Consider the following 16,889-nt stretch of genomic DNA (forward strand, 5'->3'; position numbering starts at 1 on the left):
GAATGCTTTGATGGTGTTTCCTGCTTGGCAGGGGGTTGGACTGGATGGCCCTTGTGGTCTCTTCCAACTCTATGATTCTATGATTCTATGAATATAAAGGAAAAAGAACCTGTAATAGTGAAATTTTAGAGCAGGCTTTGATTATTCTCTTCTTTTTAGATTATAGCAAATAAAATTGTGAAATATTATTGATTACTGTAAATAAAGCAAATGAATTTTAAGTATAATTTCTTGGAATGTGAATGGATTGAACGAGAAGAAAAAAAGAAACAAGATAGAACATATATTAAAAAAGAAAAAATGGAATGTAATATGTTTACAAGAATCACATATAGCACAAAAGCATGAAAGAATTTTGGTCAACAAAAGATTGGGGTTAGAATATATTGCCTCAGATAAAGCAAAAAAAAGAGAGGGATAGTTATGTATATAAATCCAAAATTAGAAGCCGAGTTTAAATGTAAGGATGGGGAGGGAAGAGTGCACATGTGGTGGCAGTGCGAGGAAATTAAAAAATTCTGGCAATTGATACAGGAAGAAATTTTTTAAAATGTTGAAAAAATTGATTACCAAAAAGCCCGAGGTATATCTGTTAGGTCTAATAGATTGTGAAATACCTAAAGGAAAGGAAAAAGTATTTTTATATGCCAGTACTGCAGCCAGGGTAGTGATAGCAGCCCAATGGAAAGATCCAAAGGTTCCAACAAAAGAAGATTAGATTTGCAAATTAAATGAATACCTATTGATGGCAAAATTAACGGCAATAATAAGGAATCAATCGAAGCAAAATTTGAAAAACGAATGCAAATGTTACGAAGTGTATTTGGCAAAATATTGCTCAAAAGATGATATGCTTGTGTGCCTAGATTAGGAAGGTAAAGGGAAAGTATGGGGATTAGACAAAAAGGTATAAAATGGTACAAAGAAATAGAAGAGAATACGAAATGCATATTGAAATAATGCTTTAGGACAGAAGTTGATAAGGTACTGGAGGGGTGTCAGAGGGGGAAGGAGGGGCTAATTGTGTAGGATTTCGATTTTGTATTTATTGTTTGGAATAACTGATATGTTTGTTTTTGTTTGATTAATGTATGTTCTTAATTTATAATTTCAATAAAGTATATTTTAACTTTTTTTGTTTTTAAAGTAAGTGTTATTTGCAATGGTGAGCTTTGGGGAAGCATTTAAAATGAGAGGGTGAAGGATTAACTCAGCGCAGGAAGAAGCCATGATGTTGGGAGTAAAAAAAGGAAAAGGGAACCAGCAGTTATGTTGAGAGAACCGGATAAATACTTGTGGGTGACATGACAAAAGAAAGTTAGTGATGGAAAATTTCAGTGCAAGAAGACATATGTAGACTGTGTTTGTGTGAATATATGAAGCTATGGCAGGCAAGGGTGCACTCGCAAGTCATACCCCCCATATCTCCTCAGACATGCCAGCTTCTCATTAGTTTGTCACATGATATTGCCAAAGGTTGAATGTGTTTTTATAGTATGTTTGATGGCATGTGCTTAGACGTTGTCCCTGTGATTGGAAACCCTGCTAAACCAGGGTTATTCTGCTGGGGGGGGGGAGGTTTCTGAGAGTGTCCAATCAGACCTTTGCACCTATTGCATGGAAATCTGAGGGGCAGCTACTGCACTTGGGGACCCTGGGGAGGGGTTTTGCTCCTGTTTCCCTCCCTTGTCTAACCCTTCACACATTCAGACAAATGCCTGAACATTATTTAAGTGCTGCAGGCTTACACACACCCTCCTTGTCCTCCCCCTTCACTATTATGGGCAGATTCTGTCTTTCTTTACAGGTTTCCTCCAGCCATACGTTGACATGAGACCTAAATGGAACCGCAAACAGAATTTCCTTGAAACTGGTTTGCCAGACCAACTTTGAACCATTGATTTGAAGAATGGGCTGGAAGCAAATCACAGTTTGCCCAGCTGATCACAGTTTGCCCAGCTGATCACAGTTTGCCCAGCTGGGGTATCACAGGAAACCGTAGTTGTCACATAACACAGAAAGGAGAGGGGGATCCTGGGAGCAGAAAACGGGGCAGGAGAAAGTGGATGCGATGGGGATACCTGCTGCTTCTTCAGTCTCCAAATCATTATTTGGATATTGTCTTTCTTGGCATCAGTGTTGAACCACCATAATCATGGAACTAGATACTTCAGCCAGTTCCAAGAGCAGCAGCAAGACTCTTAATGGAGTCGGTCTCCTTTTTCATACGAAAGGCACTGCGTACCTGTTTGTTTCTGGACTCAGAGTGCCAGTCATTACCTTTTGAAGCCTAAATAGTTTACCTGTCCAATACGTTCAGTGAGGCCTTTTTTTGTACAGTTGTACAGTCTGGTGTAAAATTGACTAGTACAAGAAGAAAGGGCCTCTTTTTTTCTTTTTACAGTGCCCAAGATTTGAAGCTTCCTGACCCAGGAAATCAATTTTCTCTCCATTTCTATTCTATGACATTTGATGATTTTTTTGTGTGATTTTCTTGACTCCACACACACACACACACACACACACACACATCCGCCACTATAAATTGTTTTGTAGGGTTGTTGTTGTTGTTGTTGTTTTGTAATTTTGCTGCTATTCTGACTATATTTTTGTTTTCCATTCATGATATTGTAGGGTGTGTTTTTTAGTTATGTTAACTGCCTCTTATCATATCACTGTGAGATGGAAAGGCAGGTGTTAGACCATAAGGCTACCTAACTCAGTTATACAGAATGGTAGCAGCTCTCCTGGGTTTCTGGCTGAAATTATTTCCAGTTCTACCTGGAGATGGTACAGACTGAACCGGAGGCTTCTTCCATGTTCTTTTCCACTGGGCTGCAGCCCATCTCCAAATACAGAGACAATATATGCTGTATCTTTTTTAAAAAATCAGTTTTCCTTGGAATATTCCCATGCAGCTACTCAGAAAAAAAGGGTGATGATTCACTCTCACTATAACCAAAATAAATCACTCTGTTCACATTGCTGAAAGTTCTGAAATAAGCTTTCAGGGACTTCTTATATTGTGAAAGAAACGTCTTTATTAGAAACAGACAAGAGTACAGCCTCTCTACTTGATCTGGTAATCACCGACAAAAGTTGCACAGGAGGAGGGAATTATTAAAACCTTCAGCAGAACAAGTGAAAACTCTTCTGGGTAACATGGACTGCAGTGTAATGAAATGGTTCCACGCCTATTACAAATGATGACAATAAAGCTCAAGAGTCCAAAGCAAATATTTAGCAGGCTCTGTCTGCACTTCCAGCCATCACTTCTGCAACTCAGCACTATAGCTAGGTATCTCCAGAAACAGGAATGGTGGGGTATGGGAGGAGCATAGTGATCTAGACCCTATTATCATGTAGCTCGATACCAAGAGACTTTTTTCTTATCTTAGGACTCATCCAGACTTCCTTTTGCACTAACTTTCTAGGCACAGAATGGGCTTTAAGGTGTCATGTCCAAGCAGGTTTGGTTTTTTGTCCCAGCACTTTCTCTGAGTGTTTTATCACTGGATTGGAGCAAATGGCAATCAGGTTTTTCGCAGATTGCTGTTTGCTCTGATTCAGCAGTAAAATTCCCTGGGGAAAGCTATTACTATTACTATTACTACTATTATTACTATACTGTTCATCTGACTGGGTTGTCCCACACATTCTGAGAGGCTTCTAGCAAATTAAAACACCAAACACAGTAAAACATAAAACATTAAAAACTTCCCTAAACAGGGCTACCTTCAAATATCTTCTATAAGTCAGAAAGTTCTTTACAGTATTTCCTTGACATCTGGTGAGAGGGTGTTCCACAGGGTGGGCATGACTACCGAGAAGGCCCTCTGCCTGGTTCCCTGTAACTTGGCTTCTCGCAGGGAGGGAACTGCCAGAAGGCCCTCAGCACTGGACCTCAGTTTCCGGGCTGAACAATGGGGGTGGAGACGCTCCTTCAGGTATACTGGGCTGAGGCCATTTAGGGCTTTAAAGGTCAGCACCAGCACTTTGAATTGTGCTTGGAAACACCTGCACCCCCCAAAAAATGGGACTTTCCCCTCCCTAAAAAAGAGCTCAACAACTCTTTCACCTGAAACCCGAAAACAGGACTTTTGTTCCTAAAAAAGCTCAACAACTTTGACCAGAACCTCCCCCCCCAAAAAGGGGGGGTAGATCACTGCCAGTTTTTAACTCTGTGAGTAGATCGCAGTCACTTGGGAGTTGGCCACCCCTGAGCTAGATGCTAAAATCAATAGAGAGAGCCCTGTGCTCAGAGGGGAGGAAGGCTTCTGTTGCTTTTCTTATTCCTTTCCAGCTGATTACTTAACAGATCAGCAATGGGGCTATTTTTCTTTCTTTTTCAGTGCCCCCCACCCTGCCCTGGCCAAGCTATGGTATATGCTTTTAAAGATTTACAATGGAGGTTAGAACACAGGATTCGATGGGAAACTGGCCACAAGCTCTTTGCATTTTGTGCAGCAGCAGCAGCATATGTGAATGGAATGGCAGATTTGTTTTATGCCTACTGTCTATTTAATGTACGAATCTTTATTGTGATAGTGGGGAGTAGCAATTGTAGGGGCTTCTATGTTCAGCTCTTGCAACCCAAGTTAGGATAATCCAGTTTTCAAACTATCTCCAGGGAGGTAGAACTAGATCAGGCTGTTCCTCACCTGAGTCAGTTTCTAAAAGTCCGTTCTGTCCCATTTCCATATTAATCTTACAGATTTTTAAAATATTTTCCAGTAGTTTATAAATGCTTTTCAATAAAAATATGTAGTTATTTTTAATCACAAGGAAATCCATATTCAAATGCATTTTTCCTCTCAGAGTACACATTTCTAAACATATTGTATCCTAAAATGCATGTTTGTGTATGTATTTTGAGAAAAAAAACTATGCTGCAAAATTCAGGGAAGTACAACACACACACACACACACACGAGATAACTGCATCCTGATCTGCGCGTTAGCTGAGGAGGCACAGGTCAGGGCAGTTCATATCAGAATTTGCAAAGAAGGAATTGCTTAACGGATCCTACCTCCAGGGTGTTAGTGGCAGGCAGGATCCACAGAAGAGTCACTGGCAAAATAGTCAAGTGCAAGCCTGGGCTGAGCTAAGACCTTTGCCCCAAAAGGAAGAGCTGGAAGAGGATTCCAGGTGGAGAGTAATAGCATGGAAGGGATTAGGGAAGCGATCATTTAGGGATGGAAGGCGATGCAGGCAAAGACAGTGTAAGCGAGAACTGGGAATTCCGTAATGAAGGCCATCCACCGTATTTTTCGCTCCATAAGACACACCTGACCAAAAGACGCACCTAATTTTTAGAGGAGGAAAGGGGGAAAGCCCTGGTTTTTTTGAGCATCAGCTCACAGTTGTGTAGGTTTTTTTGCAAAGGGGGAAAGCTCCATTTTTTTTGAGCATCAGCTCAAAGTTGTGCAGCTTACCTTGCAAAGGGGGGAAATCCTGTTTTTATGGAGTTCAAATCACAGTTCTGCAGCTTTGAAAGGAAAGGGAGCCATTTCTACAGTTTTGACAGAAAATCTAATCAACCAGTCACATGTCACTGGGGAAACACAACAATGGAGGCCTGGGCAAGGGGTGGGGCCAGGAAGGGAGCTAGCTTCTCTTATCTCCCTCCCAATCTCTTGCAATCAGCTGCTGAGTGGGTTCTCTTTCCCTCTTGTTAGCCTTTAACTCTTTCTTTTTTTAAAAAAAAAAAAAAGCTGGATCTGCTTTTCACCCCTGGGCAATTCGGCTCCAGGGACCATGAATTCGCTCCATAAGATGCACAGACACCTCCTCTTGCTTTTTAGGAGGAAAAAAGTGTGTCTTGTTGTTGTTGTTTAGTCGTTTAGTCGTGTCCGACTCTTCGTGACCCCACGGACCATAGCACGCCAGGCACTCCTGTCTTGCACTGCCTCCCGCAGTTTGGTCAAACTCATGTTCGTAGCTTCGAGAACACTGTCCAACCATCTTGTCCTCTGTCGTCCCCTTCTCCTAGTGCCCTCAATCTTTCCCAACATCAGGGTCTTTTCCAAGGATTCTTCTCTTCTCATGAGGTGGCCAAAGTATTGGAGCCTCAGCTTCACGATCTGTCCTTCCAGGGAGCACTCAGGGCTGATTTCCTTAAGAATGGATAGGTTTGATCTTCTAGCAGTCCATGGGACTCTCAAGAGTCTCCTCCAGCACCAGAATTCAAAAGCATCAATTCTTCGGCGATCAGCCTTCTTTATGGTCCAGCTCTCACTTCCATACATCACTACTGGGAAAACCATAGCTTTAACTATACGGACCTTTGTCGGCAAGGTGATGTCTCTGCTTTTTAAGATGCTGTCTAGGTTTGTCATTGCTTTTCTCCCAAGAAGCAGGCGTCTTTTAATTTCGTGACTGCTGTCACCATCTGCAGTGATCAAGGAGCCCAAGAAAGTAAAATCTCTCACTGCCTCCATTTCTTCCCCTTCTATTTGCCAGGAGGTGATGGGACCAGTGGCCATGATCTTGGTTTTTTTGATGTTGAGCTTCAGACCATATTTTGCGCTCTCCTCTTTCACCCTCATTAAAAGGTTCTTTAATTCCTCTTCGCTTTCTGCCATCAAGGTTGTGTCATCTGCATATCTGAGGTTGTTGATATTTCTTCCGGCAATCTTAATTCCGGCTTGGGATTCATCTAGTCCAGCCTTTCGCATGATGAATTCTGCATATAAGTTAAATAAGCAGGGAGACAATATACAACCTTGTCGTACTCCTTTCCCAATTTTGAACCAATCAGTTGTTCCATATCCAGTTCTAACTGTAGCTTCTTGTCCCACATAGAGATTTCTCAGGAGACAGATGAAGTGATCAGGCACTCCCATTTCTTTAAGAACTTGCCATAGTTTGCTGTGGTAGACACAGTCAAAGGCTTTTGCATAGTCAATGAAGCAGAAGTAGACGTTTTTCTGGAACTCTCTAGCTTTCTCCATAATCCAGCGCATGTTTGCTATTTGGTCTCTGGTTCCTCTGCCCTTTCGAAATCCAGCTTGCACTTCTGGGAGTTCTCGGTCCACATACTGCCTAAGCCTGCCTTGTAGAATTTTAAGCATAACCTTGCTAGCGTGTGAAATGAGCGCAATTGTGCGGTAGTTGGAGCATTCTTTGGCACTGCCCTTCTTTGGAATTGGGATGTAGACTGATCTTCTCCAATCCTCTGGCCATTGCTGAGTTTTCCAAACTTGCTGGCATATTGGGTGTAGCACCTTAACAACATCATCTTTTAAAATTTTAAATAGTTCAGCTGGAATATCATCACTTCCACTGGCCTTGTTATTAGCAGTGCTTTCTAAGGCCCATTTGACTTCACTCTCCAAGATGTCTGGCTCAAGGTCAGCAACCACACTACCTGGGGTGTACGAGACCTCCATATCTTTCTGGTATAATTCCTCTGTGTATTCTTGCCACCTCTTCTTGATGTCTTCTGCTTCTGTTAGGTCCTTACCCCTTTTGTCCTTTATTATGGTAATCTTTGTACGAAATGTTCCTTTCATATCTCCAATTTTCTTGAACAGAACTCTGGTTTTCCCCATTCTATTGTTTTCCTCTATTTCTTTGCATTGCTCATTTAAGAAGACCCTCTTGTCTCTCCTTGCTGTTTTTTGGAAATCTGCATTCAGTTTCCTGTATCTTTCCCTATCTCCCTTGCATTTTGCTTGCCTCCTCTCCTCTGCTATTTGTAAGGCCTCGTTGGATAGCCATTTTGCTTTCTTGCATTTCCTTTTCCTTGGGATGGTTTTCGTTGCTGCCTCCTGTATAATGTTACGAGCCTCCATCCATAGTTCTTCAGGCACTCTGTCCACCAAATCTAAATCCTTAAACCTGTTCCTCACTTCCACTGTGTATTCATAAGGGATTTGATTCAGATTGTATCTTACTGGCCCAGTGGTTTTTCCTACTTTCTTCAGTTTAAGCTGGAATTTTGCTATAAGAAGCTGATGATCTGAGTTACAGTCAGCTCCAGGTCTTGTTTTTGCTGACTGTATAGAGCTTCTCCATCTTTGGCTGCAGAGAATATAATCAATCTGATTTCGATGCTGCCCATTTGGTGATATCCATGTGTAGAGTCGTCTCTTGTGTTGTTGGAAGAGAGTGTTTGTGATGACCAGCTTGTTCTCTTGACAGAACTCTATTAGCCTTTGCCCTGCTTCATTTTGAACTCCAAGGCCAAACTTGCCAGTTGTTCCTTTTATCTCTTGATTCCCTACTTTAGCATTCCAATCCCCTGTAATGAGAAGAACATCCTTCTTTGGTGTCATTTCTAGAAGGTGTTGTAGGTCTTCATAGAATTGGTCAATTTCACTTTCTTCAGCACCGGTAGTTGGTGCATAAACTTGGATTACTGTGATGTTAAAAGGTCTGCCTTAGATTCGTATCGAGATCATTCTGTCATTTTTGAGATTGCATCCCATTACAGCTTTTGCCACTCTTTTGTTGACTATGAGGGCCACTCCATTTCTTCTACAGGATTCTTGCCCACAGTAGTAGATATGATAGTCACCCGAACTGAATTCGCCCATTCCCTTCCATTTTAGTTCGCTGATGCCCAGGATGTCGATATTTATTCTTGTCATTTTTATTCTTCTCATTTTTGACCAGATCCAGCTTACCTCCACTCATGGTTCCAGGTTCCTATGCAATATTTTTCTTTACAGCATCGGACTTTCCTTTCGCTTCCAGGCATATCCGCAACTGAGCGTCCTTTCGGCTTTGGCCCAGCCGCTTCATCAGCTCTGAATCTACTTGTACTTGTCCTCCGCTCTTCCTCAGTAGCATGTTCCTTCCTCCGCTCTTCCTCAGTAGCATGTTGGACGCCTTCCGACCTGAGGGGCTCATCTTCCAGCGTCATAACTTTTATATGCCTGTTGTCTTTGTCCATGGAGTTTTCTTGGCAGGGATACTGGAGTGGCTTGCCAGTTCCTTCTCCAGGTGGATCACGTTTAGTCAAAACTCTCCACTATGACCTGTCCATCTTGGGTGGCCCTGCATGGCATAGCTCATAGCTTCTCTGAGTTATTCAAGCCCCTTCGCTTACGACAAGGCATTGATCCATGAAGGGGATCAATGCCTTGACTCTTGCTTTTTAGGAGGAAAAAAGTGTGTCTTATGGAGCGAAAAATACGTTATTTAGCGATGCGACTTCTCTGTCAAAATGCCAGCAGGGACTTTTTTCATGTATCACAATTGAAGGAATAGCTCTTTCTATTCTGTTTAGGCTGCTTGGAAATTAATATAGATTGCCTTAGTCTTTATAATCTCGAATGCTGTGAATAATACCTTTGGTTGTAGATGTGGCAGAGAACACAGGATGCGATGAAAAACCCAAAGCTGTTAGTGAGCAACTGAGTGACTTATGTTGAACAGGCTTCTGGTCTCAAAACTGAGAGATGCTGTCTCTGAAGATCTTACACCAACAAGCGGAACAAGGTTCAGATGTATTTCCAATGCTTTTAGTGTAAGTTTCTGACATGCGCAGATGGTGAAAATGAATGTCTGTAGTGGGGATGGAAAATTTGAAACTGGGGAGGTGCTGAAATTCACATTTTCCATGCCTTTCTTAAAAACAAAGTTGCGCATGTCAGAAACTTACCCATACTATAAAATTTCACTAACAGAAGTTAGCACTTCCATGAAAAGGGGTCACATTATTGAGCTTATGGAAATAATATTTATGCTAATACCTAGGAAACTATTAACTCTTGCCAGGCAAAATAGAAAACCATTGTACTACTGCTACATCTCTAAAGTTCTTACATCTCCAGCTATAAAGTCACAGTGAATAAATGAAACTTCCGGTTTTCTAAGCAAACAATAGAAGACTTTTCCAAAAGATCCTCTAGAAGGCTCCAGCCCCTTTTAAATGAAGACAATTATTTCCCTCGGCTGTTGCTGCTGTTTTAATATTGACACACATTTTGGAAGAACTTCCCAGCATACAATGTGCACTGCAGATCTTTGGAGAATGAGGTTTTCTTTGTAGGTCCTAAATATCATGTGGAGCTCTTGACTACAGGAGGATATATGCTTATTTAGTGCTATTTTTATAGAAAAAAGGTACCAGAACTCACCACGAATGCCTTCTTTGTTCTCTTAGAATGGCAATGGCACCTACTTTAGAGGTGCCAGTACTGAGTTCTGGCTGAAAAAAAGCCCAGTGCTTGTTCAAGTTTCCTACTTTTTTTATCCGATCGTCTTTACTTGTATGAATTGCTCAGAGCATCAGCCAGGCTTTCACCGTAGGTTTAAGAAATGCAATGCTGCCCCCTGGTGTCCCACAGGAGTGCCTTCTTTTTCAGCTCACACCTGTAAGCAGGGTCAGGTGCCAGTGGACAAATCTGCATTCCTTCCTTCCTTCTCTTTTTTAAGTGAATATGTAGTTTGTAAGAAGCATATCGGAAACATTCCAATGAGAGGTTGACATTCACAGCTGTTGTTAATGTAATTCTCACATCCAGCTCTGAAGTCCAAGGAGAGATCCTGGGCTTGTCACACTGCACTGTCATAGGCTTAGAAGGCAGAGTAACATTATCTGCATCACACAGAAGCAAGAGGGATCCAATGAAAGGCTTTCCCGAGGCTCCTTGGTATGGTGGCCTCTGAGGTCAAATTTTAGCTGAGCACTTCATAACTTGTGCTCAGGCCCCTATGCAACAGAGCTCTCGTTTCTGTCAGGTAGGTACATACGTGTGTGTGTGTGTGTGAATCTACTTCTCATGCGGGAGAAAAACTACACGTTGTGCTCAGTGAGTCTTCTGCTTTCCTGGCTGCTGTCCTGCAGTTATGGAGGAGGATGGGACAAGGGCTGGGGCTTCTTCCCCCGGCACCTTCCATGACATCAGCGACCTTCTGCTCCTGCCAGCTGTGGGTTAGCAGAGGGAGAGTTCTGTTTGTTTTAGCAGGTGGGGAAAGGGATGGATGGGTGCTGGGACCTAAGAAGGAACAGTGTGGGAGACGCTGGCAACATGCTGCCTATAAGGGGGTTGGAGAGTTCTTTGGGTTGTGATCTGGTGACCCTAAGCAGCTCTATAAAAACAATAAGTGGGCTAGTATGTCTATGAATCCATGAGAAATATTAGCAGGTATGTTGAAAAAGATCACTGCAAGTTTTTTTGTTATTTCCATATTTTCTTTTACTATGAAGCCCCCCAGACCTATTTATTGAGCAGTCATCCAGATTTGCTTGCACAAAGCTTATGCAGCAGGTTAAACCATATTGGTCTTTATTGAGCATTTGTTTTCCTTTGTTTGTAGGGTAGATTGGTTATATAAAAAAATTATCTTGATTTGCTTGCAGGCTGTTTATACCTTTATAACAGTTTATACTGTTAGTAATTCATTCATTCCACACTTTTCAACTCGTTTCTTCATTTGTTTCCAAACTGCAAAAAGTATGAAAACACATCTAATGCCTATTGAAAGTACATGGCTTCCTGCAAAGAATCCTGGGCAGAGTCTTTTTCACTTCACAAAGCTACAGTTCCCAGCACCCTTAACAAACTACAGTTCCTATGATTCTTCGGAGGAAGTTACCGTATGTGCATTAAATGTGTGTTGGATATGCTTTAAATCTATGCTGTAGCATTGCCCCAATTCCTTTTGAAAGTGGATTTGTTGTGCTTGGGCGACACAGCCCTTTAATCCACTTTAATTGTGCAAACATAATTTTCTCAATATGCACTTGAATCCCTCCTGCAAAATAGTGACCATCTGCAGGTGATTTGCATTGGATTCTGTTGTTAACAAACCTTGGCTTAAAAGCGGAATACAAGATAAAGCAAAAAAAAAACCTGCTAGATGTGGTGGGAGCATTTACAAAAACTATCAGATGAAGGCATAGTTGGGACAAGGTGGGGTCCTTTTTGTGCCTTACCATCTTGCAGGGGTGCCAACTTGAATAAAATATGGGGGGCAGGTAAGCTGCACCCCACATAATCGACCACAAGACTCATGCACTCCATTTGAATGGCAATGTTCATCAACTTAGGGGGGTCTGGCCTTCTCAAATATTTTATTGAGGGGGGGCGTGAAGGGACCACAGCACCTAGGAGATGGCTCCTATGCCGTCTTGTATATCAAGTACCGTATTTTTCCATGTATAAGATGCCCACGTGTATTTTGGGGGACTAAATTTAAAGAAAATGAGGGAAGATGGCCCAAAGTTGCTGAGCTTTTTTGGGGGGGTTGCACGCACGCCATCACCCAGCAGGGCTGTTGCTGGGAGTTGGCAAAGTGGGCAGCCACTCCCCCCATGCCACTGCAGGCGGGAAGCTCCCTAGAGCGCGGGCGCCAACCAGTTGACTGGTGGCTTCCCCTCCACGCTGCTGCGGGAAACGCTCCCTAGAGTGCATGCCTCCCGCAGCGGCATTGGGGGGGGGAGTTGCACGCCTGCCAATCAGCTGGCTGGCAGTACACAGCTTTCCCCCCACGCCACTATCTGTGTATAGGACAGCCCCAGTTTTTTGACCTGATTTTTGAGTCAAAAAACATCGTCTAATACACGGGAAAATACAGTATTTCAAATGTGTTTGTATTATAACATATTTCACTTGTGCTTATTTTTTAAATGCATTGTAAGTTGCTTCGAGACTTTTTGTGTAACGAATGACTAATGGTAGAAAGTTTAATGAATCGCCACCATCAACTACTGTTTACCCCAACCATGGTAATCCTTAACATTTTTGAAGAGCATCTATATAGATCAGTGGTTCCCAATTAGCTAATTCCTGAGGACCCCCTATTTTTCAGAAGTCAAGCCATAGACCCCCTACTTTTGAAAATGTTGATAACTCTATGGTGGTTATCTCTGCCAAGCAATTTTTTGAACAAAATGTGGGTTAGCCCCTAATAAGCAAAGGATTTAACAGACTAGGGCTGAGCAATATCTCGTTTTCAACATTGTGATAAATCAGCAGTTAAGCCTCACAATATTCTGATATAACACGATGTCTGAAATTGGAGATCAGGCATGGGGATGAGGGAAGGAACCACCCAGAGATAAGGTGGGTGGGGGGAGGGGGGCAGAGTCCCCTCCACCACATGGTTTGATTGGGAGGGGATGGGGGCTGCATCAAGCCGCCATCCGTGGGGCAGCCAGTGGTAGCAGCTCGTGAAGAGGCCCGTCCTCTGTGGCTACTGCTGCTGCTTTCTTGCAGACTGATTAAAGCTGCCCTGGCTCCGTGCCAGGGGAAGGGAGCGCCAACGGTGCCTTGGAGTGGGGCGATCAGCTGCCCTGTTCTCTCTCAGCGTGAGGGAAGGCAGCTCAGAACAGCAGCATTATCGGCTGAGATCCATCGTGCAATATTGGCGGTGCCTTGAATTCAGCTGCCCTGCTCTCCCTCACGCGAGGAGCAATATATTGCTACGGTACATATATTGAAAAAACGCACAGTGCTAAAACAGACCATGATATTACCATGCAAAAATGACAAAAAATTAGTTGGGGGGAGGCATGGGATGGGGCCACAGGCCCCATGGGTGTGTTCCGTGGACCCCCAGGAGTCCCCAGATCCCTAATTGGGAGCCACTGATATAGAATATTCCCAAGATGCAGGTGATAGCTAGCCAGTTCATGGGAGAGTGTGGGCGGGCAGATCTGTTCATTTCAGTTTCTTGTTTTTCTGGTCGGAAGTTCAGCTCACCATATTTCTTCTTCAATTTGCAATTTAAAAAAGAACCCTCATGAAAATTCACCATCATGTTAGCATGCATTTCTTCTAATGTACACATTTTTGTGTGGAATTTAGTTGAATACATTTTTGCAAGCCATTTTCTCTAATAAAATGCATTTTCACATGTTATTTTTATTTATATGCACTTTGCTCTAATACATGCATTTTGGTTCCCATTTTTTGGTTGAAGAACTGCATCACAGAATTCAGAGAAAGCTGACTTTTGAAGGAGAGCTGTTTCGTTTGACACATTTGTTTCAGGAAGTGCAGATTAGATAGGCTTGCATTAAAATGCAAAGTGAACCACATTGCTCCCCCTCCTTAGGTCAGAGGTAAGATTTTGACTGAGGGCATGGCTGTTTCATACCTACGGCTCATAGCCACCTTACTGCACTAGCTCTTTCCCAGAGCTACATACAGGTTCATGTGAGCAGTATTTGTTTCTGTACAGCATTCCCATGATGTTGTGAAATTCCAGATTCAGCGCTCCAGGCACAGACTGTTTCCTTTTAAATCTACATTCAGGGGTCACTTCTCCCCTTCATTGCCTCCCCCCAAGGTAGGATGAAACCATTTCTTAAGAAGCAAAGCAGCACAGTTGTCAAGGACAGAGGAAAAAGAAAACCATCCCAGCTGAAAAGATGTATAGAGCTATAAATCAACCTGTGAAATAAAACAAGCATTAATGCCTTTCATATTGGCTGGGATTTACACATACAGCATTTCTGAATGATCATGTCTTAAGAGGCACACAAATCTTTCCAAGAGTCAAAACACAATCTCTAAAACTAAAACAGAAAAGGAGAATTCCTCTCTCTCAGCCCCAAAGGCTCCTCTGAGCACATTTTTTCACATAATAAAAAGATTGCACAGGGTCCTCTTTATTTAGTGGCTGCAATTTCTTTCCTGTGTTTATATGACTTCTCCATTTCATTTCTAGGTTCTACATTGAAAGCATATCCTATCTAAAGGATAATGCTACCATTGAGTTGTTTTTCTTGAATGCCAAGTCCTGTATTTACAAGGTAAGGCCTTGACACTTTTTCTTCATGTCACTGCCATTGTAATTCAACCTTTCTTTAAAAATAAGCACTGCCAATTTGTGCCTCCTTTGGCTATCTGTGATTCTCTGCCTATATATCTGCCTGCCTGCCTGCCTTTACCTGTTGGGAGCCTCCCAGAGTGGTTGGGGAAACCCAGCCAGATGGGCAGGGTATAAGCAATAAATTATTATATTATAGTATTATTAACACCTGCCTCTCAGACATTTGTTAACTCTGAGGGATGGTGCCTCTCCCCAAGCTAGCAATCATAGTAACAAACAACTTCTAATTTGGAGGAGTATTGTTTTCTAGGAAAGGAGAAAACACCATCTCCTTGGCAGTCATATTCTTGATCGTATGAGCTAATCTGTAAGAAACAATTCTGTTGGTTCAGGAAGAGTATGTACTCTCAGCAGTGCAGACGTCTGGACTCCATACTTTCAAGATCTCCAGTTTTCAGAGTGTGAATAAATCCTTGTTTGTTTGAAGTGGAATGTCAGGATGGTTGCTAAATGAGGGATTTAGCACTGTTGTGAGTCGTTAGAACTCTTTTGAAGGCATCCATCAGAAGAGGGCACCCTTGCCTGTGAGGACTGGGCAGTTGTTCCCAGATGTTTACTGGGAGGCGAGGGAGTTTCTTGAAACCTTGCCATGTGCACCAGAACAAAAATGGTTACATGCAATGCTGATGAAACGGTTTCTGTCCAAGTTCTTGGCCTTATGGATGTTTGAAAAGGAAAAGGAAAAAGCCACTGGACTTTTGTTGCTGGTTACTTGGATAAAACAAAACAGTCCCAAGTGCAGAACATTGTGCAACGCTTTGGCAGATGAACAGACTCCCTGGCTTGAAGCTGGAATACCCCAGGCTAAGGGCGCACAGCTGCTTTTTGCTGTGAGACAAAACAAGAACCAGAGGGGAAGGGAAGCTGCAGAAGCAGAAAGGTCTTCTGCAGACACCCAGGGCTGCTTCAAACGTGGCATGTGCAGGGTCTCATCTCTTGCTTCTGCTTAACTGGTAAGCGGACATGTGAACTCACTCCACCAAAAAGCATTTTGTTGCAGCTGAGATGGGAGTTCTGTTTCTAGCATGAGAAGAGCCATTCATAACCCGCCCACAAGTTTTGCATGATGCTGTAGTCATAATTTGACAACAATTACGTGGCTCATTGTGGCATGAATTGAACTTACCTCTTGGTAAAGTCATAGAAATGTAGAGTTAGGAGGGATCATCAGGGTCATCTGGTCCAGCCCCCTGTCTAATGACCCTAAGATTAAGCATCTCCTGCTCTACCAACTGAGCTACCCCAGTCCCTCTTGGTTTGGGTTTTTTTTAAAAAAAAATCTATTAAATTTTCCAATACAAATCACATCCAAATTAATTATACAATTCCCAATTTAAAAAAAAATCCAATTATCCCTTATATATATATATATATATATATATATATATATATATATATATATATAGGCTTCCCATGCCTCAGACGTGATCACCTCTATCAAATTGCTTTTATAATTCTTTCCAATATTTCCGCAGCCTCTGATGTATGCCTTCAAGCACAGTCCCTCTTGGTTTTTGAGGTATATTATTGTCCTTGGGAGGATTGGTGTTGCCACTGATTTTGTATGGCAAGCTGTGTGCTTGAACCTGTGCCTGCATCTCTTGTTTCCTGATGTTTGTGTGTTAAAATTTTCAGTGAAAAAAGGGAGTGGGGAATAGCACCTCCAGGGGGAATCATAGAGTGGCATAATTTGGGAGGGATCTTGGGGGTCATCTAGTCCATCCCTCTGCTCAGTGTAGGATCTGCAGTGCAGGGTGCAACTGCAGCATCTCTGACCGGTGGTCCGTCAGCCTCTGCTAACATGCCTCCGGTGAAGGAGAGTCTGTCCTTTCTGGGTCAGTCTCTTTCACTGTCAAGAAGCTCATACTGTTAGACAGTTTTTCTAAATGTTTAGTCAATATCTATTTCCCTGCCATTTCCACCCATTGTTTCCATGCTTGCCCTCTGGAGAAGTAGAGTGTATGGTTTCTTCTGCTCCATCTTTGCATGACACCTTAAAAACTGATATCCTGCCCCACCTTCTCCTGTCTCTTCCTCAGACTGACATTCCCAGTTCTTTCAGCCATTCCTCAACAGAACAGTTTGCTTCCAGATG

General features: G+C 42.6%; 1 protein-coding gene across 9 annotated transcripts in view; it reads left to right on the forward strand.

Annotated features, from left to right (window-relative positions):
• Positions 1–16,889, forward strand: part of FRMD4A (FERM domain containing 4A) — a 413,482-nt gene that overhangs the window by 285,751 nt on the left and 110,842 nt on the right. For all 9 annotated transcript variants that reach the window (XM_060279477.1, XM_035127381.2, XM_035127379.2 and 6 more), the window contains exon 5: positions 14,630–14,714. In XM_060279477.1, the coding sequence (XP_060135460.1) occupies positions 14,630–14,714 (85 nt within the window). The remainder of the gene's footprint in view (positions 1–14,629; positions 14,715–16,889) is intronic.

This window comes from Zootoca vivipara, chromosome 10 (assembly GCF_963506605.1).
Source record: "Zootoca vivipara chromosome 10, rZooViv1.1, whole genome shotgun sequence".
NCBI lineage: Eukaryota > Metazoa > Chordata > Lepidosauria > Squamata > Lacertidae > Zootoca > Zootoca vivipara.